This window comes from Urocampus carinirostris, chromosome 8 (genome assembly GCF_059441175.1).
Source record: "Urocampus carinirostris isolate Australia breed hairy pipefish chromosome 8, RoL_Ucar_1.0, whole genome shotgun sequence".
NCBI lineage: Eukaryota > Metazoa > Chordata > Actinopteri > Syngnathiformes > Syngnathidae > Urocampus > Urocampus carinirostris.
In genome coordinates this window covers 24458796-24476032 of record NC_142356.1, presented here as the reverse complement: position 1 = coordinate 24476032, position 17237 = coordinate 24458796, and the positions used below count along the sequence as shown (strand labels likewise).

Below are 17237 nucleotides of genomic sequence, written 5' to 3'. Positions count from 1 at the left end.
CCTTGGATCAAGGGTCCTGGCTGGTGGAGGTGGTGTAATGGTGTGGGGAATGTTTTCTTGGCACTCTTTGCGCCCCTTGGTACCAATTGAGCATTGTTGCAACGCCACAGCCTACCTGAGTATTGTTGCTGAACATGTCCATCCCTTTATGACCACTATGTACCCAACTTCTAATGGCTACTTTCAACAGGACAATGCGCCGAGTCATTTAGCTGGAATCATCTCAGACTGGTTTCTTGAACAGAGTTCACTTTACTCTCTGAAGAATGCTTCCAGCACCTTGTGAATCCATGCCACAAATAATTGAGGCAGTTCTGAAGGCAAAAGCGGGTCCAACCAGTTACCAGCATGGTGTACCTAATAAAGTGCCCGGTTAGTGTATATCGGAAATGTTAAATCATGTACATACATAGTTTTAAAAGATTAACAATTTTTATAACCAGATTAAAAGGTAAGCAGATTTCTGCTTGTCTTATAGTTAAAACAACATATTTAATATTTAAACCAGTGTTTTTCATTCAATCTATTAATTACCTGCTCATGAGGTTGTACAGGATATTCAATAGTGTAACTTATTTTGTTTGATGAGGCAGTTTCAATTCCACTGCAAAAATAAACAACATTAAATAGCGTAAAACCAATTCCTTTTTTAAACTAAAAATTGATAATATAGAATACAGTAATCAAAAACTGTTCCATTGGCAAATATTTTTTGCTCATGTTAAGTATCCTTTTTTATTATTTTTTTAAAACAAGATAAAAAGAAGTTAAATCCAAAATTACAGCAAAATTATGAACCAAAATAATTAACTTGTAATACTTCCTGAGTCACGGTATCGACAAATTATAGGAAAATGTCATACTGTCAATGAAAACAACATGATAATTTAAGATTAATTTAAGCTTTAAAACGAGTGAAATAGGTAGCCAGGAATATTTAAACAAGTTGTCTTTTTTTCTCAAAAAGGATAAGAAAGACTGATGTAAACTGTTCAGCGCTGTGCTTGGCTGGCAGTAGGTTGGGCTCCTGCACTTCTGCGACCCTCGTGAGGATAATGGTTGGGTGGTGAAAGCGTTGGTTAAATATTACCCCTGATAATATGAACACCAATATATTTTACATATTGGTGTATTGATTGGAGGGGTAAGGTTCGTCCCTTTTCCTCAGCCAAAAAACTAATATGGAAAAGTGGTTGAAGTAGATAAAGGCATGCTGTCGCCCTCGTGTTCAACTCAACATGAAGATGATTGATGGGAACTGGGACAAAGTTATTTGTTCTAAAGAAGGTGTTCTATTTTTATTAAATTAAAGTATACGCTGCTGTTGGGTCTGTTCTAACACAGCACGCTACCTCACAGCATGACGTTTAGCTCCTTGCTGCAACATTAATTTGGTACAGACGCTGCCCTGCTTACGATCGTTCGTAAGCTAAATTTGTTCGTAAGTTTCTTCAGTGCTATATTTTGTATGGAATGTATGTTTAAGGTTTATATAAGTATGTTAAAGGCTTGTATAAGTAACCTGTATTGTTTTGTAGTCAAGTTTAACTTACTTTTGGAAGATGGGCTTCAAGAGTGAGGTGGCTTCCTCCTCCGTGGTAAAAAGTGGCCGAAAAAAAGCAATCCAATCATTTTATCAACCGCATCAAGCTTTCTTATTCCACTTTCATTTCAAAAGAATCGGCTCACCTCTACATTACACTTTACACCTCTCGTATTGAATGGATGTACGAGATAATAAACAATAAAAAAGTCGAAGTTCTTAGCGCAGCATACTAGGAAGAGGAAGCAAATTTCTTCTTTGGGGTTGATGCTGGGTGACCTCTCACAGCGCCACACGCCAGTAGCGGCGGAAAGAAGCACTACAGCAATGTCCTCTACTCAGAAAAAGGTGCACACAATACGAAATCTAGCTTACAGCAATGTCCGGATATTTTTTGACACCCTGAAAAAAATGTTTGTATCTACTGTTTTTCATAAGTATAATGGTCGTAAAGAGGGGAGCGTCTGTATTTTACCATGAAAATAAAAGCTGAACATGCCTCAAAAAATCCAGGATGGGTTCGTTCTGTCATAAGTTATGAACTTATAAAGTGATCTGCAAACACAGCTGAAAGAAAACTTTGCTTCTTTTCTAGATGTGTCAAGAAATATGATGGCGGTGACCTAAAACTCATTAAGAAGGGAAAACAAAAAAGTGTACATAGACTGTTTTACATTTGCAGTAAGAGTCCATCAGAGGTGACAAATCTGAAACAATTCCTATGTTACGCAACTACGGGGCTGACGACTTTGTCATAGAACGCCAACATTACAAGGTTTTTAAGCGTTTTTGGACACCTTGATCCCATGAATATAACTCTGGATATAATAATAAAGACACTTTTTTACTGTGTTTTGCGATGAGTCTGCATAATAAGGAAGAAATTATATGACCATAAAGGGTTGCTCTCTGTTGTTTCGGCCACTTTATTTGCTCCGCTTGTGATACATGGATCCCGTACCTATGGTGGGCGCGGCTTATCGTTCTGTCCGATCTATTAATAGCGCTTCGGCCTGCGGCTTCTACCAAGTAACAATCACGACCGCGGATCAGTGTCGAACTGCAAAATGGCGTCTCAAGCTCTCCGCATTTTTCATTTTTTTCTAATTTGTGCAATTTGTTCTCGGTGATGCGCTCTAATACGCATGCACTAACGAATGGTTCAATTAATGTCATTCATCTGCAACACACACGCACCCCAAAAAGAAGAATGGAAATAAACAAACAGAACCACCCCAAAAAAATCCAAATGGACCAAAAAGACTGACCCGGTTCATGCGTTCCGGGATTGTCAGACATCTCCAGGACGAGCAGCTCGCGTCCTTCGGAGCTCTCTCCGATGGTGTAGATGCGCGCAATGGTAGGACATTGCAGCCACACGGACACCAAAGCCTTGCGCAGTTCGTCGTAGCGATGGTACTCGAAGGAGATCTCGCCCTCCGCAGAAAATGCGCCAGACGTCGCGCACGCCAACACAACCAAGACGAGCGCCTTCATGGCCGTCACAGAGTCCAGGCCAAATTAGGAATGTCAAACTCGCTTGACGGATTGATAAGGACGCGGTAGAATGAGAGGCGCTTCTTTTTCTTCCTCCTCTTCTGTTGGACACGGAGAGGATGCGTACCTGAGTGAGCCAGTGTCAAGTTAAAATAGTCCAGAGGACTTGAGAAAAAGCGCGTCCGGTTTTCCAAAATAAAAGGCAGGTGACTTGTGCGATGCCTGGGCTTGGAATGGCGTCATGTGCGAGATATTTTTCTTTGAATATGACTTCTAACAAACATTTTGAATGAATGTGTAATGGGTAATAGATTATAATGGTCGCCCAATTAGTATTTAGAGCTGTTGGATCATCAAAATAACAAAAGGACATCACGGAGCTTTCACGAACCAGAACATGATCAGGACCCAAACGCATGACGTTTCTCACACAAGCCTTTCATTTATGGGAAATGGGGTGTCATGCAGGTTAGGCAGCGGTCTGGTCAAGTATTACTCTTGTCGTATTTATTTTTTTTGTTTGTATTTTTTGAGTTGAGTTTTTATTTAAGTTCTGTAGTTTTTTTTATTACTGTAGTTTCTCTTTTTCCAGTATTTTTGTAGCAGTTGGTTTCTTCATTTTCTTCATGTTGAGGTTTTTGAGTTTTTCCTTGCCCTCATGTAGGTTTTAGACCAGGGGATGGTGTGCAATAATCTGTGGTCTGTGCATCCCTTTGAGACTATTTTTGATTAAGGGCTATACAAATAAACATGACTTGACTTGACTAGTTATGCAGTAGTATTTTCTAAATATTTCTGTAGTATTTTGTTGTGTTTCGATAGATTTTTTTGTTGTATATCTTTGGTATTTCTTTTGCATTACAGTAGTTTTTTTTATGGTTTTAGTAATTTTATAACATTACTGCATTTTTGTACTATTTATATTATATTTTTAGTATTTACATAATAGAATTTTGTTCTGTAGCTGTAGTATTTCTCTAGAATTTTTATAGTACAGTATTACTGTAGTTTCATTTATGTGGTATCTTATTCGTATTTCCATTGTAGAATTTTTGTAGTGTTGCTGTAATTGTATTTTTGCAGTATTTCGGTTGTGATGCCTCAGTAGTAGTATTTCCGTCGTAATATTCTAGTAGTGTTGTATTATGGTATTATGTAGTGGTATTTCTCTAGAGGTATTTTTTCATCTGTTTCCGACGCAGTACTTTAGTGGTATTTTTGTCCATTTACTGTAGTATTCCATATTGATGAAATGAAATGATCTGCATTTAGATAGCACTTTTCAAGTCAATGACTTCCCAAAGCGCTTTACAGTGTGTTTCACATTTCCCAATAGCGGCTTTGTATTGCAGCCATGTAAGACGCTAACCTGCTTATTGGGGGTATTAAGGGTTCAGTGTCTTACCCAAGGACACTTCGACATGTAACACGGACAAGCCGGGATTCGAACTGGGATCCCTTGATCCCAAGACGAGCGCTCTACCTCCTGAGCTACTGCCGCCCCTAATGGTCAAAAAACCGCCATCTCCCGCTACGGAAGATCCACTTTGGTATTCGGATCACGATCCGATTGCATGAGCCGCTTGCTTCCTGCGTCTAGCGAGCACATGATCGTGTGCGCTGCCTTTCCTCTTTCTATCAATAAACTTGTGGTTAACGCTACGCATTTGGGTCCCGATTCCGTTCTGGTCGTGATAGTTAATCAATGCACACGAAAGGGCATTCTGTGCATGCTGTGGAATGCTCTTCCCCCTGATATTCGATCTGCAACCTCAGTGGAAATGTTTAAATGTAAGCTTAAAACACACTTCTTACTCTATAGCAGGGGTATCAAACATGCGGCCCGCGATTGAATCCGGCCCGCGAGACAACGCTCAGTGAAGCGCAAGGGAAAAACGAGCTGCAGGTCTAAATAAGGCCACTTGATGTTGCCAAATCCAGGTGCCTCTCACAAAGACAGTGTACTAGTATTCCTTTCTTTCTCTCTCTCTCTCTCTCTCTCTTCCTCCCTTTTTCTCTCACTCTCTGTGTCTCTCTATCACTTTCTGTGTCTATTTCTCTTTCTTTGTTTCTCTTTGTCTTTTTACCTTCTTTTGCCCCCTCTTCCATTTTTCCTTTTCTCTCTTTCGCTCTCTCCTGCTTTCCCCTTCTCTCCTTCTCCCATTCTCTCTTTCTCTCCTTCTCTTTTCTTTCCTTCCCTCTTTCTCTCTTTCTATTTCTCTTTGGATATCATTCTTTCTCTCTCTTTCTTTCCCCCTCTCTCACTATTTGTCTTTATATCTTTTTTGTTTCTCACATTCTCTCTCTCTCTCTCTTCTCTCTCTCTTTCTCCCTTTTTCTCTTTCATTGTCCCACCCTCTCTCTTTTTCTCTCCTTCACTTTGTCTTATTTCTTTCTCTCTTTTCCTTTCCCTAGTCCGGCCCCCGGGAGAATGTTTGTACTATCGTGTGGCCCCCGAGGTAAATTGAGTTTGACACCCCTGCTCTATAGCATATGAACAACCTATATTTAATGTTGACAATATCTGTGTATTATTTGCCCTCGTGTAGGTTTTAGATCAAGGGATGGTGTCATAATAGTTTGTGGTTTGCAATAATCTGTGGAGCCCTTTGAGACTCTTTGTGATTAAGGGCTATACAAATAAACTTGACCTGGCATTTAATTGTTGTAACATCCGCTTTGTTAGCTGCAGCAGGCTAACTTTACGGAGGAGCGTGTGTGTGCATCTCAGCAGGGGTGTGTCCTTGACGCAGCACTGCTATTATATAGAGAAAAACGACACAATCCTCAGGAATACTAGTAACCATAAGACAGGGAACAAATAGTCACGCATATTTAGCATTTTAAAAATATATCAGAGTTACTTTACAGGATTCATAAAAAGGTAAATACAGACGCATCATACCTCACACACCGTATTACCTCAAATCATCTCTGGGATAAAATACAAATAAAATCGTGCTTAAATAGATTTCTGTCTTTTACTCTTAGGGGAGGAAAGAAACAATCTAGTAGTTAGCAAAAGCAAAGCATTATAAAAACGCTTTTCTGGTGCTTATACAAGAAAGAAAGAACAAAACAAAATCACTAAAACAGTTTTACCGGACACACATTTTTTATTGTGGAATAGGAATGAGACAGCAGTTTTAGGGCAAAATCATTTTGCCCTGTCTGCATTTTGCTGTCTGATGAACATGATCTTGAGGCTACATGATAATTGAGAACTGAAACCAGATTCATTTCTATTTAAAAAGCCGTAATGGGAAGAGTAAGACTCAAGATTTCACCCTCATTGTCATAAAAAAAAATCGTATTATGTCAGTAATCAAACCAGCAGTATATAGTAAATTGCTGATGCTCTGCGTTCATTTCATTTAATGAACCCTTAGATGCAAAAAAAAAAACACCATGGGTTTTTATTCTTCACAATCTATAAAGATAAAAAACAAGAAGTTGTAATATCGTCATTTTCCATAAAACATGTCTATGACATGATGCCATTCGTCTTTTCATTTTCCACCTCACTCACTTTCGACGCCACTCATTGTAGAGTGCAAGTATTGGTAGGCCATGCATCCAAGAGTTAACCATGCTGTATTTGTACAATGTATTTTGAAATTGCCGCTTCGATGCCATCTAGCGGCTCTTTGTTTGTAAAGCAATTAAAATGGGGAGCTCCATTAAACCAAGTCATGTTTATTTGTATAGTCGTTAATTGCAAGGAGTCTCAAAGGGGTACACGGACCACAGATTATTGCAAAACCAAGAATATTATGACACCATCCCCTGATCTGAAACATACATGACGGCAAGGAAAAACACAAAAACCTCAACATGAGGAAAATGAAGAAACCTTGAGAAGGGACCGCACATGAGGTTAATCCTCCTTCCAGGATGACCAGTTTTGTAATGGCAAATATCCTCAGATTTTGGTTGTACCGTGTTTGTTGTGATCATGATTTACCTTGCTCATAAAAAACACATGTTGGGAAAATCATTTTTTTCTGTTGTTTATATTTTAAAAAGGGATAGAAAATATTACAAATATCAGAATTAGCACTGTCCAAATGGCCTCAATCAGTCAAGCCCATTGCCAGCTTGCAGCAGAGCCAACATTATAAATGCCTCCTTTCCCCCTGGACACCACCTCTTGGACCTGCTGCCTCTGGTAGGTGTTAGATGTTCCTTAGAACAAAAACTAAAGCCCCTTTTCCACTACACAGTTCTGGCCTTCCTAGCTTTTATCGGCCTCTCCCTGGGTACCTTTTCCATCATTTGTCAGTACTGCGCCTTGACGCCATTTTAGCATCATATTTGGCGCAAATCTCCGTCACGAATCAGAATCACACTCAGACTCAGACAAGCTACAATGGATGGACAGTAGAAACAGTGCACCTCGTCAGAAGACCACAGAATTTTGTGCGGTAGCCATTATTTCAAAATAGTGTTCATTGCAGCGAAAACACAAACACGCCACGCTATTTAAAAAAAATGACGGGGTGGACGAGCCGAACCTTCTTTTCGCTACTACCTTCTCTGAACAATCATTGGTCAGCAGTGCCCCAACGTAGCACACCAATCACTTGTTGGGAGTGAGGCAAGTGACATTTTAAGTCCCTGGTGCGGGTTATAGAACCGCAACAGAGAAGACACCTTCGGCCGTGTTCCCAGAGACTAAGAACCTGTTACTTTTTTTAAATGGGAAACCAAAAAAAGACTGGAGAGGCAAGGCAGGCCAAAATCATGTGGTGGAAAAGTGGCATAACGGTGGCATAACAGGGTCAGAGGCGGTTTCTTCCCCAGCTCCATGACCACCCTAAACAAGCGCACAAGAGTATGAAAAAATATATAACTTGCCTATGTATATAAAAATGGGTATTCATATCTTATTAGAGATACTGACTTAATTTTGAAAATTTGATGCTGTTATTGCACTTGTATTCATTGCACTATTGATTCTGATGCACTTTCAACATAAGCCAGTCTCAAAGTGCTACTTTGTGAACATGTCTATTTATCCTGACATTCTTTTTATCTTCTTCTTCTCTTTTGTGCCCTTCTTAGGACCTGTAGTGCCATGTCTAAACTCATTGTAAACAATGTTCACTACATTGTTATCAATGACAACAAAGACAATTGTAATTCTATTAAATAGCATGTAAAGATCAAATGGCAGACCAAAAAGAGATTATTGACCGTTGTATTTCTGGATCAACAGGAGACCATTCTACTCTTATTGTGAAATCGAGGCACATTTGGTCAATCTGACATGAAACCAGATCGGATTCCTGGCGTTGTGCTGTTTTACTGCATCTTCTTGTCCTCTCCCTTATTATGCATGTACTTATTGTACTGGTTGTCCGTGTTTAAAAGCTTGTCCCACCAGGTGAACGTGGATGAGTAGTTGCCCACAAAGTTCATGTGATGGAAGTCATGGAAACGGGCGCCAGCATAGAAGGGAATCAAGTGCAGAGGGTTGATTGGGATGTCGTACCCGCTGGGGACGGAAAAAAACATTTCAGCGAGTTCATTTCGAGCAGTTGACTTTTGAGACTGATGTTTGTAGAGTACCTGTGCACATCGATGGTCTCGAGCAGGCGCACTGCCACCCAGGCCCACAAGAAGAAGACGTGGTTGCAGAAGATCATGATCCCGATGAAAAAGCCAGCGCCCAGGATGATGGTCTCGGCGGGGTGGGCATACTCGGCCTGCATGCCGAACGGCGCCTAGCCGAGAAAAAAGGCGGCACATCAGCGAGGTTGCCGAATGTCGATGGTTTTTAGGGAAGTGTCCACAGGACTTACGGTGAACTCGTGGTGGACTTTGTGGATGTACTTGTAGATTCTGCGGTGGTGGAGAAGTCGATGGAGGAAGTAGTGCCATGCGTCTTCCACCACGGCGCAGCCGAAGCATTGAGCCAAGATATATGGCCTGTACACATGCATGTTTAAAGGGACACTGTGTTATATTTTGTCACTACATGTCGCAGAATTGTTTAGTGTAACCGAAAATGAGTGATACAAAGCACATGGAAGAAAAAAAAACAACAGGAACTCAAAGTGACCAAACCGCACTACTTATATTCTCCACTTATATTCTAATTTTTAGCCCAGCTTTTGACAAGACTTTTGGGGATATCCTTAGCAGCAAAATGGCAGACCATTATGTCAGCCTCCAGCCTCATGTTATGTAAAAGAAATGCAAATTTCTCAATCTAAAAGTATTTATTTTAGTCTAAATACAACATTGTGATTAATACAGCAATTTGATTTAATAAGCAGAAATGTGGTGCCCAGCGAATAGGTAACAACCAATCACATTTGAGTCATTTTTCCCATGTGACATTTGCAAACGACGCCATGATTTTCACGTTGTCACCTTTAAAAAAATAAATTAGAATCGATTTCAAAATACTGAATTTGCATTAACTTTCCAACAAAGTGAATTTACAATGTAGCACTCAAAAAGAAAAGAAAATAGTGGTTGCCTAACTTTTTTAGGATGATTGTTCAATCCTCTATTCAAAAAACCCCTCTTCCTTCCGAGTCCTCACAAATAAAATACAAAAATTGGGGTTTGTCTGGGCTCGCTCTCTCAAATCAAGTTAACTGGACGGGTTTGGGCTTTAATGCCCGCAAACTGGGTCAGGCTGTTATTTTTAAGCCCAATCTTACCTCTAATGGAGGTGTTGTCTGTGCACACAGATAGAGACATTCACTACCATCTTACTTAAAAGGACAGTGTGTATTATATACCACCCCCTTATGGTAAAAACAACTTCATTCATCAAAGACAATAAGGATTTAGAGATAACACAAAGCTATATGAACTATCATATAAACTTAAATATTTAAAAAATACTCTAAAAAAAGTGTGGTTTGATCACCATCAGTCTGTGTAGTTAGTATTTTCTTGTGCTTTTTAGAACTCTGTTGTTTCGGATGCACTACACGAGGGGTCTCCAACCTTTTTCAAGCCAAGAACTACTTTTTGATACTAATTAGCGCAAAAGGCCACCCATTGTTATATGCATTTCTAAAATAACTTATCATGTTATTACATGCTGTTACTAACTTATTACTATGTTATTAACAGGCGTATTATTGGAAATAGGATAATTAGTCTCAGTCAGTCACTAATCATTTTACTAAAAAAAAAAAAAAAAATCACAATAAACCAGCACTGATGAGCTATTTTCAGAACAGGTCCGTGGGCACCTCAGCTGTCCTTAGAGGACACCCTGGTGCCCACGGGAACCACGTTGGAGACCCCCTCACTACACAATGCAATGACATCTAGTGTTTGAATAATACATAAATGATTGATGATGACTGTTGCACCAAGTGTTTGTATTCCAAGCAACATAAAGCCAAATCTCAGCTCGTCCATTCACACGGCACTGACCATCGTGGCATGGAGTCCCAATCATAGGGGATGTTGAAGAACTCTGTGAAGTAGTATGTGCCGCAGATGAGAGGAAGCTGGATGAAGAAGTGGTTGAACAACAACATCCTAAAGCACCGCCACTGCTTCTCCCATGTTTCTGGTTTATCCTGAGCAAGCACACATACAGTATATATATCACAATATATGTAAAATTATGAAGTGGATTTAATCAATAGTGTAACATGGTTTTATGGTTTTATTGGTGCGTTCCATTACAAATGCTTTGCCGCCATCTAATGAAACCCTAACAGTTACAACCCCATATAAAAGAGAACAAAAGAGAAGAAACCAACACTGACCTGCTGGATTTTGTACTTCTGCATGAATGGTAAAAACTGAAAGACGAAGCCAGGGAGGCAAAATAGGAAGTAGATGAGCTCATGCACAATGAGCGAACCCCAAGTGGCGATCTGAAATTTAGTGTAGTTGCTCATCATGTAGTCCCACACGTGCTTGAAAGGAGATTGCAAGGGATTTCCTGGTAGGGCGGCATCCACATACTCCGCCGCCAGGTAGGCAGAAGTTAAGATGTTTGCTGTGCTGTTGACCTCCATGACTGTTACATTAAAGAGAAAGGATACAATATTGAACTCATTGGTTCAGCAACTTGGATCCCTGGGAAGCCCAATTGTTTCATTTAAAAGATCTGCGGGAAAATATGTAGCAGATAATGTCGCTCCTGACCTACTACAGTGCATTTGAACGGTAATTATGTTGCCATTTAAAATTCACTTAAAAATAAATATATATTATCTTTGACCTTTATATCTCAATACGGCATAACGACATGGCTCAGAGCCACACCATCTTATGTGGCCTGTGAGAGCTTAAAATATCTGAGGGTCTAAAAATTAAACAGTCAAAAGCATGATTGAACAAAAAACGCCATTTCTCACAATACCGGTCAACCACAACACCCGCAAATTGACAGCCAAATGCTTCTACATGCCAGTATTCTCATATCAATGCCAATGGGTGGAACTGAGACATCAACGATCCTAAAAATGTTCAAGAAGATTTTGGTAAATTGTTATGTTTAGAGTATAACATACCTGTACATGTGTGATGATGTTTTCATTGCAATACTAATGCTTGTGATTTGAATGAATATGAGGTCCAGTTAAGTCAAGTCACGTTTATCTTTTATACCCCATAACCAAACGGAGTCTGAAAGGGCTGCACAGACCAAAGACTTTGCAAACTACAAACTATTATTACACCAGCCCCTGATCTAAAACCTACACAAGGGCAAGAAAAAAAACTCATAAACCTCAGCATGAGGGAAATGAAGAAACCTTGAGGGGGGACCGCCTATGAGGTAATCCCCCTTCCAGGATGACCAGGCTGCAATTAATGTTGCATTAACAAACAACAAATTTTAAAAAAATATATAAAATAATTAATGTACGATGAAAAAAAGATGGAACTAGATCTAGGTCTAAAAGAAAAAGCCTCTACTTAATAATAATAATAATAATAATTTCCTTGTATTGTCATTCTGTTTAACAATGTAAACAGAACGAAATGTCGATTGCACCTGACCCGTTGTAGCGAGCCGATGCAGCCGCAGCCAACAGAGGGCGCCGCCGACCACTTTTTAAGTCTTAGGAATGACTCGGCCGGGGCGCGAACCACCGACCTCCCAGTCTCAAAGCGGGCGCCTTACCATCTAGGCTACTGAGCTGGTTCAGGCATAGAATGGGATGGCTTACTGTTCTTCAGAACATATCAATAATTTGGTGCGGCAAAAACTTAAGTAACAGGGACATTATGTGAAAATGAATCTTGGAAATGTTCCAAAGTAAATTTGTCTATTCAATTTTATGCATTCCTTTTTTTGAAATTGGTACACGATACTAGCGTTTTACTGTAGTTATAATGTTGTATTTGGAAAAAAAATATGCTCCCTTTCCTAAATGAGATAATATAGCAAAATGACCGTAAATACACAGAAACAAGTACTGTGTGAGCTTTCAAACGTTATCACAATGATAAGGTGTCTAATATTGACCTAACATTGCGCTGTAAGATTATCTAAACTACATTTAAGGTTACTAAATCACACAGTCAACCATTTTGTTGTTGTTGAAACTCAATTTTAAGATAATATTTAAACAACTGTTTATTTTGTATGAAATTGCTGAAAATTAAGATAATCATCAACTCATAACACACACATAACAAAACAATATGCAAATAGAATAGTATTACATGGTTTGTATAGACTCTCTTTTACAATGAAATATATTTATTTGCACCCAAAGTGTGGTCGGTTTACATTTTAAACTATAATTGTTGCCCTTTCTAAGATGCTAGTTTTATATTCTATATACCGGTAATTTGCTTTAATCCTAAAGCATATTTTCAATACGATGACGTAACAACCTTCTTATTCTTCTATCCTTCTTTACTCATTTTAATCATCAAATATCAACTTTTATTATTAGCTAATGTCGGAGCCCCAGTTCAACGACTAGAACTCGAATTATTTCAAAAAAACAATGTTAACACAAACTCTTTTGGATTTTAACCTTACCTTTCTGCCTAAAAAAATTGAATTAAACAATAAAACTTGAGCTAACTGTCTAAAAGTATTAGTACTCACCTTCGCTTTGGCTTCAGTAGCGAATGTGTGTCCTCGTCCTCGTTCCTCGTTCTCAAGTAGCCGAGCATTCGGCCTTCTGATTGGCCAGAGTAAAAACGCGCTTACGTCATGGTAGCAAACCGTGACAGTGATTGGCCAGTGAGATGAAGCGATGATAGTGAGATCGAGGATCTCCGCAGCGACAGCCAATCAGAGGGCGAGCACGGTTTTCACATGGTTTTCATATGTGAGGTGGTTTCGCCTTCATAGATATTTATTGGACAGTTGTGTTAGAACAGGGGTCGGGAACCTTTTTGACTCAAAGAGCCATAAAAGCAAAAAATATTAATTTTATTTTGGGAAAGAGCCACACCATCTATTATGAGACAAATTTACTAAATTGCTAAACCCGCGCCCCAGACAAAAGCTTAGTCTTCAGCACATTTATTTTTGATGATTTGATAAAAAATATGAAAAGAGAATAATGCCAGAGCCCCTGTCCCAAAATCAACAAACATACCACTTTAAACTTGTCTCTTTCTTGCAATTACTCAAGATCGGTTAAACTCATTTTGACCCTTTTTTTTCATACATATTGGTTTCAAAACCAGATGCAAGCAGGTGTTTTGTAAAAACGTGACATCATTCTGCAAACAGGGAGCCTGATGTGCTTACTTTTGGCGAGAGATGGGAGGGAATGCTTGCACTTTTTGCATAGCTCCACCCATACCTCCCACCAGGGGTCAGCAATAAATGATTGGTGAAAAATTAATGCCATTAATTGCGAAAAATTAATGGAATGGTTGCTTAAATTCATAAATCCATTTATTGCAAAATTTAAATAATTAGCAATTATTGCGAGTTTGCGACCCATTAATTGCGAAAATATTCGGGTTTTTTGTTAGTCGATTGCGTCAACAAACGTGCAAATTTTCTCGCCGCGCGAGCATTTCGTATGCGGTCAAGGGCACATACACGCACAATCGGGACAGTGCATGCATACGCGTAAGCTACCGTGTTTCCCCCATTATAAGGCCCAGCTTTTTATGAGAAATGAAATTCAACCTTCCTGCAAATAAGAGGCTCATATTACCTATGAAAACCGTAGATATCAACGTTATTTAACAACGGCAATGCTTTTCTAAGAATTTTTTAGCGAAAATGTATTACTTTTGCACATATTTTTATTTCAAAACCTCAATTTTTGACGATGATTTTGAAGTAAGGCCGGCCTTATATTCGGGGAAACACGGTAGCTGTACGTACATAGTGTGGTTGCAAAGCAGCTTTTTATTGGTCGGGACAAAATCGGGCTTGTTGATTAGCTCACGTTTTGCCTCAAGCACGTACGTCGTGGATGCACATACGCACATGTTGTACACATTTTTGTTCATAAATGAATGTGTAATAAATAGCAAAACCTCCTATTACTAAGGTGTCTTACTGCGCATGATAATGTTGGCATGAATGTTCTATCATTCACTGTTCATCTAACCTCAGTTAGTGTTCCGACATTTCGCATATTAACTTAGGAGGAATCGACAAATTATAATTATAAAACAAGCCCCAACATGACGGTAGCTGATGTGATCACCAATAACTCAGAAGATATTTTTTGTACTAAAAGTAAAGATTAAAGGGACCAGTTTGTTCGACCATATTGACACGGCTAGTATACCATTAAATTACCAATTAATGGCTAGAAATCCAATAAATACCCATTAATTGGCCTTGCCGCAAAAAAATTAATTTTAATTTTTTCGCACTTAAATATTTTTTTTTTTCCAAAAATCAATTAATGATGACCCCTGCCTCCCACTCACCCAATCAAATGACTAAATTCTCTTCCGGTGTTTTGGCGTATTTACAGTTCTGTGGATTCATCATAAGGTATCTGAACACTGAACACAGATTATATAGTGAACTTTTATAGAAAGGATTCTTTAGCGTTGTAAAGCCAAAACGAGTTTTTTTCCCCCTTTTTTTGTGTGACACCTTGACTGTAAATTGTAGTGAAAAACGTGCCCTATATATACAGTGAAGTAATGCTTTTTGATTTAATGTTGGTTTGGCTTTGCGTGTACCTGAGTTGAATAGGCTTTTCAATTTTTTAACAAGATGGAGAATTTTTGCACGCGAATTTGTCGCTGAGCCACAGATACTCATCGAAAGAGCCATATATGGCTCGCGAGCCATAGGTTCCCGACCCCTGTGTTAGAATGATTACACTTAAATCAACAAAATAACAAAACGGCAGAAGGAATTTAAAATGTATTTTATCACAATAATTATCATCAGTCCGTGTTGAAAAAAAATGTGGGAAAGTTTTAGGATACAGTATGTATTAGCCTACATTAAAATGTCTACTTTCTCAATTTGGTGTGAGCCAAAATACACTTTTTTCATTTTAGCTAAAATGATTATATTCTCTAAGTTTACATTACTTTATAGCGTGTTCATTTCTCTGGGGGGCAGGTATTTGGAATTCCCGGCAGACAAAAAGGAAGTTAGTAAGGCTTCTTCTTACAACATCCGAGCTCTGTAAATCGCCCCTTCCAAAAACATTTAAAGGCCCAGTGTGTATAATACAGCAACCCCTAGTGGTGTGAAAACACTTTGTTTAATTAAGTAAAACACTTTTGATACATCGAATAACCAAAATCACGTGTACTATCTCATAAACACGATTTGAAGTTTAGAAATTTGTAATGTTATGACACAACTAACATATGGGTGTGAAGCACATTATAAAGCGTTTTGGGAGGTCTTCAGTGACTTGAAAAGCGCTAAAAAAATGCAGACCATTTACATTTATCATTTTCACAATGGCTAAGGAAGTAATTCACCATTTACGGATCCCCTAACTGCTGTGGTCGTCAGGGCACCAGTTCCTGTGGTGTATCTTGGGCAAGTACAGCCTGGCGGCGCCCATCCCTCTCCAGGCCAATTTTTTTAGTCACGTTTGCTCCCCCACATGAAACAGATGATACTGGTTTCCATGGTCACCAGTCACAGGGGAAGCCTCCTGATCTGACTCAGATACAGCATCCTCATCTTCTGGACAATGTTGTTTTTCAGTGTAAAGCGTCATCCCACTCTTCAAAGATAAGCCAGACCTTGGCAATGACAGGCAGCGGTGTTTGTGTGACAATACTGATCAATTCATGGTTCAGGGATCCCCTTATCACATGGGTCATCAGGGCACCAATGAGGACGCAACTCTGGACAACTTTCAGATTCAGATTCAGATCTACTTTATTGTCATTCTAGTACACGTGTATACAGAACGAAATGTCGATACATCTGACCCGCACAGTTTCCTTGAATGTACAGATATAAATAAAATGTTGTATTGAGTTGTAGTAGGCAGCACGGCAGCGCAGTGGTTAGCGCTTGTGCGGCACAGTTCATGTCATGGGAACCTGTCGTGGGTTCAAATCCAGCTCCAGACTTCCTGTGTGGAGTTTGTACGTTCTCCCCGTGCTTGCGTGGGTTTCCTCCGGGCACTCCGGTTTCCTCCCATGTTCCAAAAACATGCGTGGTGTGAATGAGCGAATGAGTTGTCTGTCCCTGTGTGCCCTGCGATTGGCTGGCAACCAGTTCAGGGTGTCCCCTGCCCACTGCCCGGAGATGGCTGGGATGGGCTCCAGCCCCCCCGCGACCCTAATGAGGATAAGCGGTACGGCTGATGAGATGAGATGAGTTGTAGTATTGAGTGCTAATAATATACTAAATAACTATGGCTATGTATAGTATTTTACAGTAGCGCAAATAGTGCAAGAGGAGTAGCTAACCAGATGTGCAAAATGTGTCGTCAGGTAAACAAGTCAGGTAAACAGAACAATAACACTGTAACAATAACGCTGTAAGTACAATAGTGCAGAAAAACAGATGTGCAAGGAGTGGCTAGCTATATTTCCCCACTGTTGATGGTCCCTGGCCCGTTCTAAGGTCTTGGCACAGTTGGCACCAGTCCATTCCTTAAAGGTGTTGGCCCAGTTCTTTTTCTGTCTTCCTCTCCTCCTGCCTCTTTGGTCTGTGCCCTGGAGAATTATCTTGGCCAGTCCTGATCTTGTGACGTGACCATACTACCTAAGTTTGCAATTGCACACAGTTCACAACAGTTCTTCGTAGGGTCCAATGTTTCTTCTGTTTGTGCTCAAACCT

General features: G+C 39.6%; 2 protein-coding genes across 2 annotated transcripts in view; both read right to left on the bottom strand.

Annotated features, from left to right (window-relative positions):
- cpe (carboxypeptidase E) overlaps nt 1-3192 on the bottom strand; it is a 30737-nt gene extending 27545 nt beyond the window's left edge. The window contains exon 1 of the mRNA XM_088342065.1: nt 2812-3192. Within this exon, the coding sequence (XP_088198191.1) occupies nt 2812-3040 (229 nt within the window). The 5' untranslated portion in view covers nt 3041-3192. The remainder of the gene's footprint in view (nt 1-2811) is intronic.
- Nucleotides 3193-6720: 3528 nt separating this feature from the next.
- Nucleotides 6721-13122, bottom strand: msmo1 (methylsterol monooxygenase 1). The gene is made up of 6 exons (XM_088342064.1): nt 13092-13122; nt 10786-11042; nt 10445-10593; nt 8845-8971; nt 8612-8766; nt 6721-8537 (listed from the first exon to the last, which is right to left on the bottom strand). Exons 2-6 carry the CDS (start codon nt 11038-11040, stop codon nt 8345-8347), a joined length of 879 nt encoding a protein of 292 aa, XP_088198190.1. The 5' UTR covers nt 11041-11042; nt 13092-13122; the 3' UTR covers nt 6721-8344.
- Between the last annotated feature and the right edge of the window lie 4115 nt (nt 13123-17237).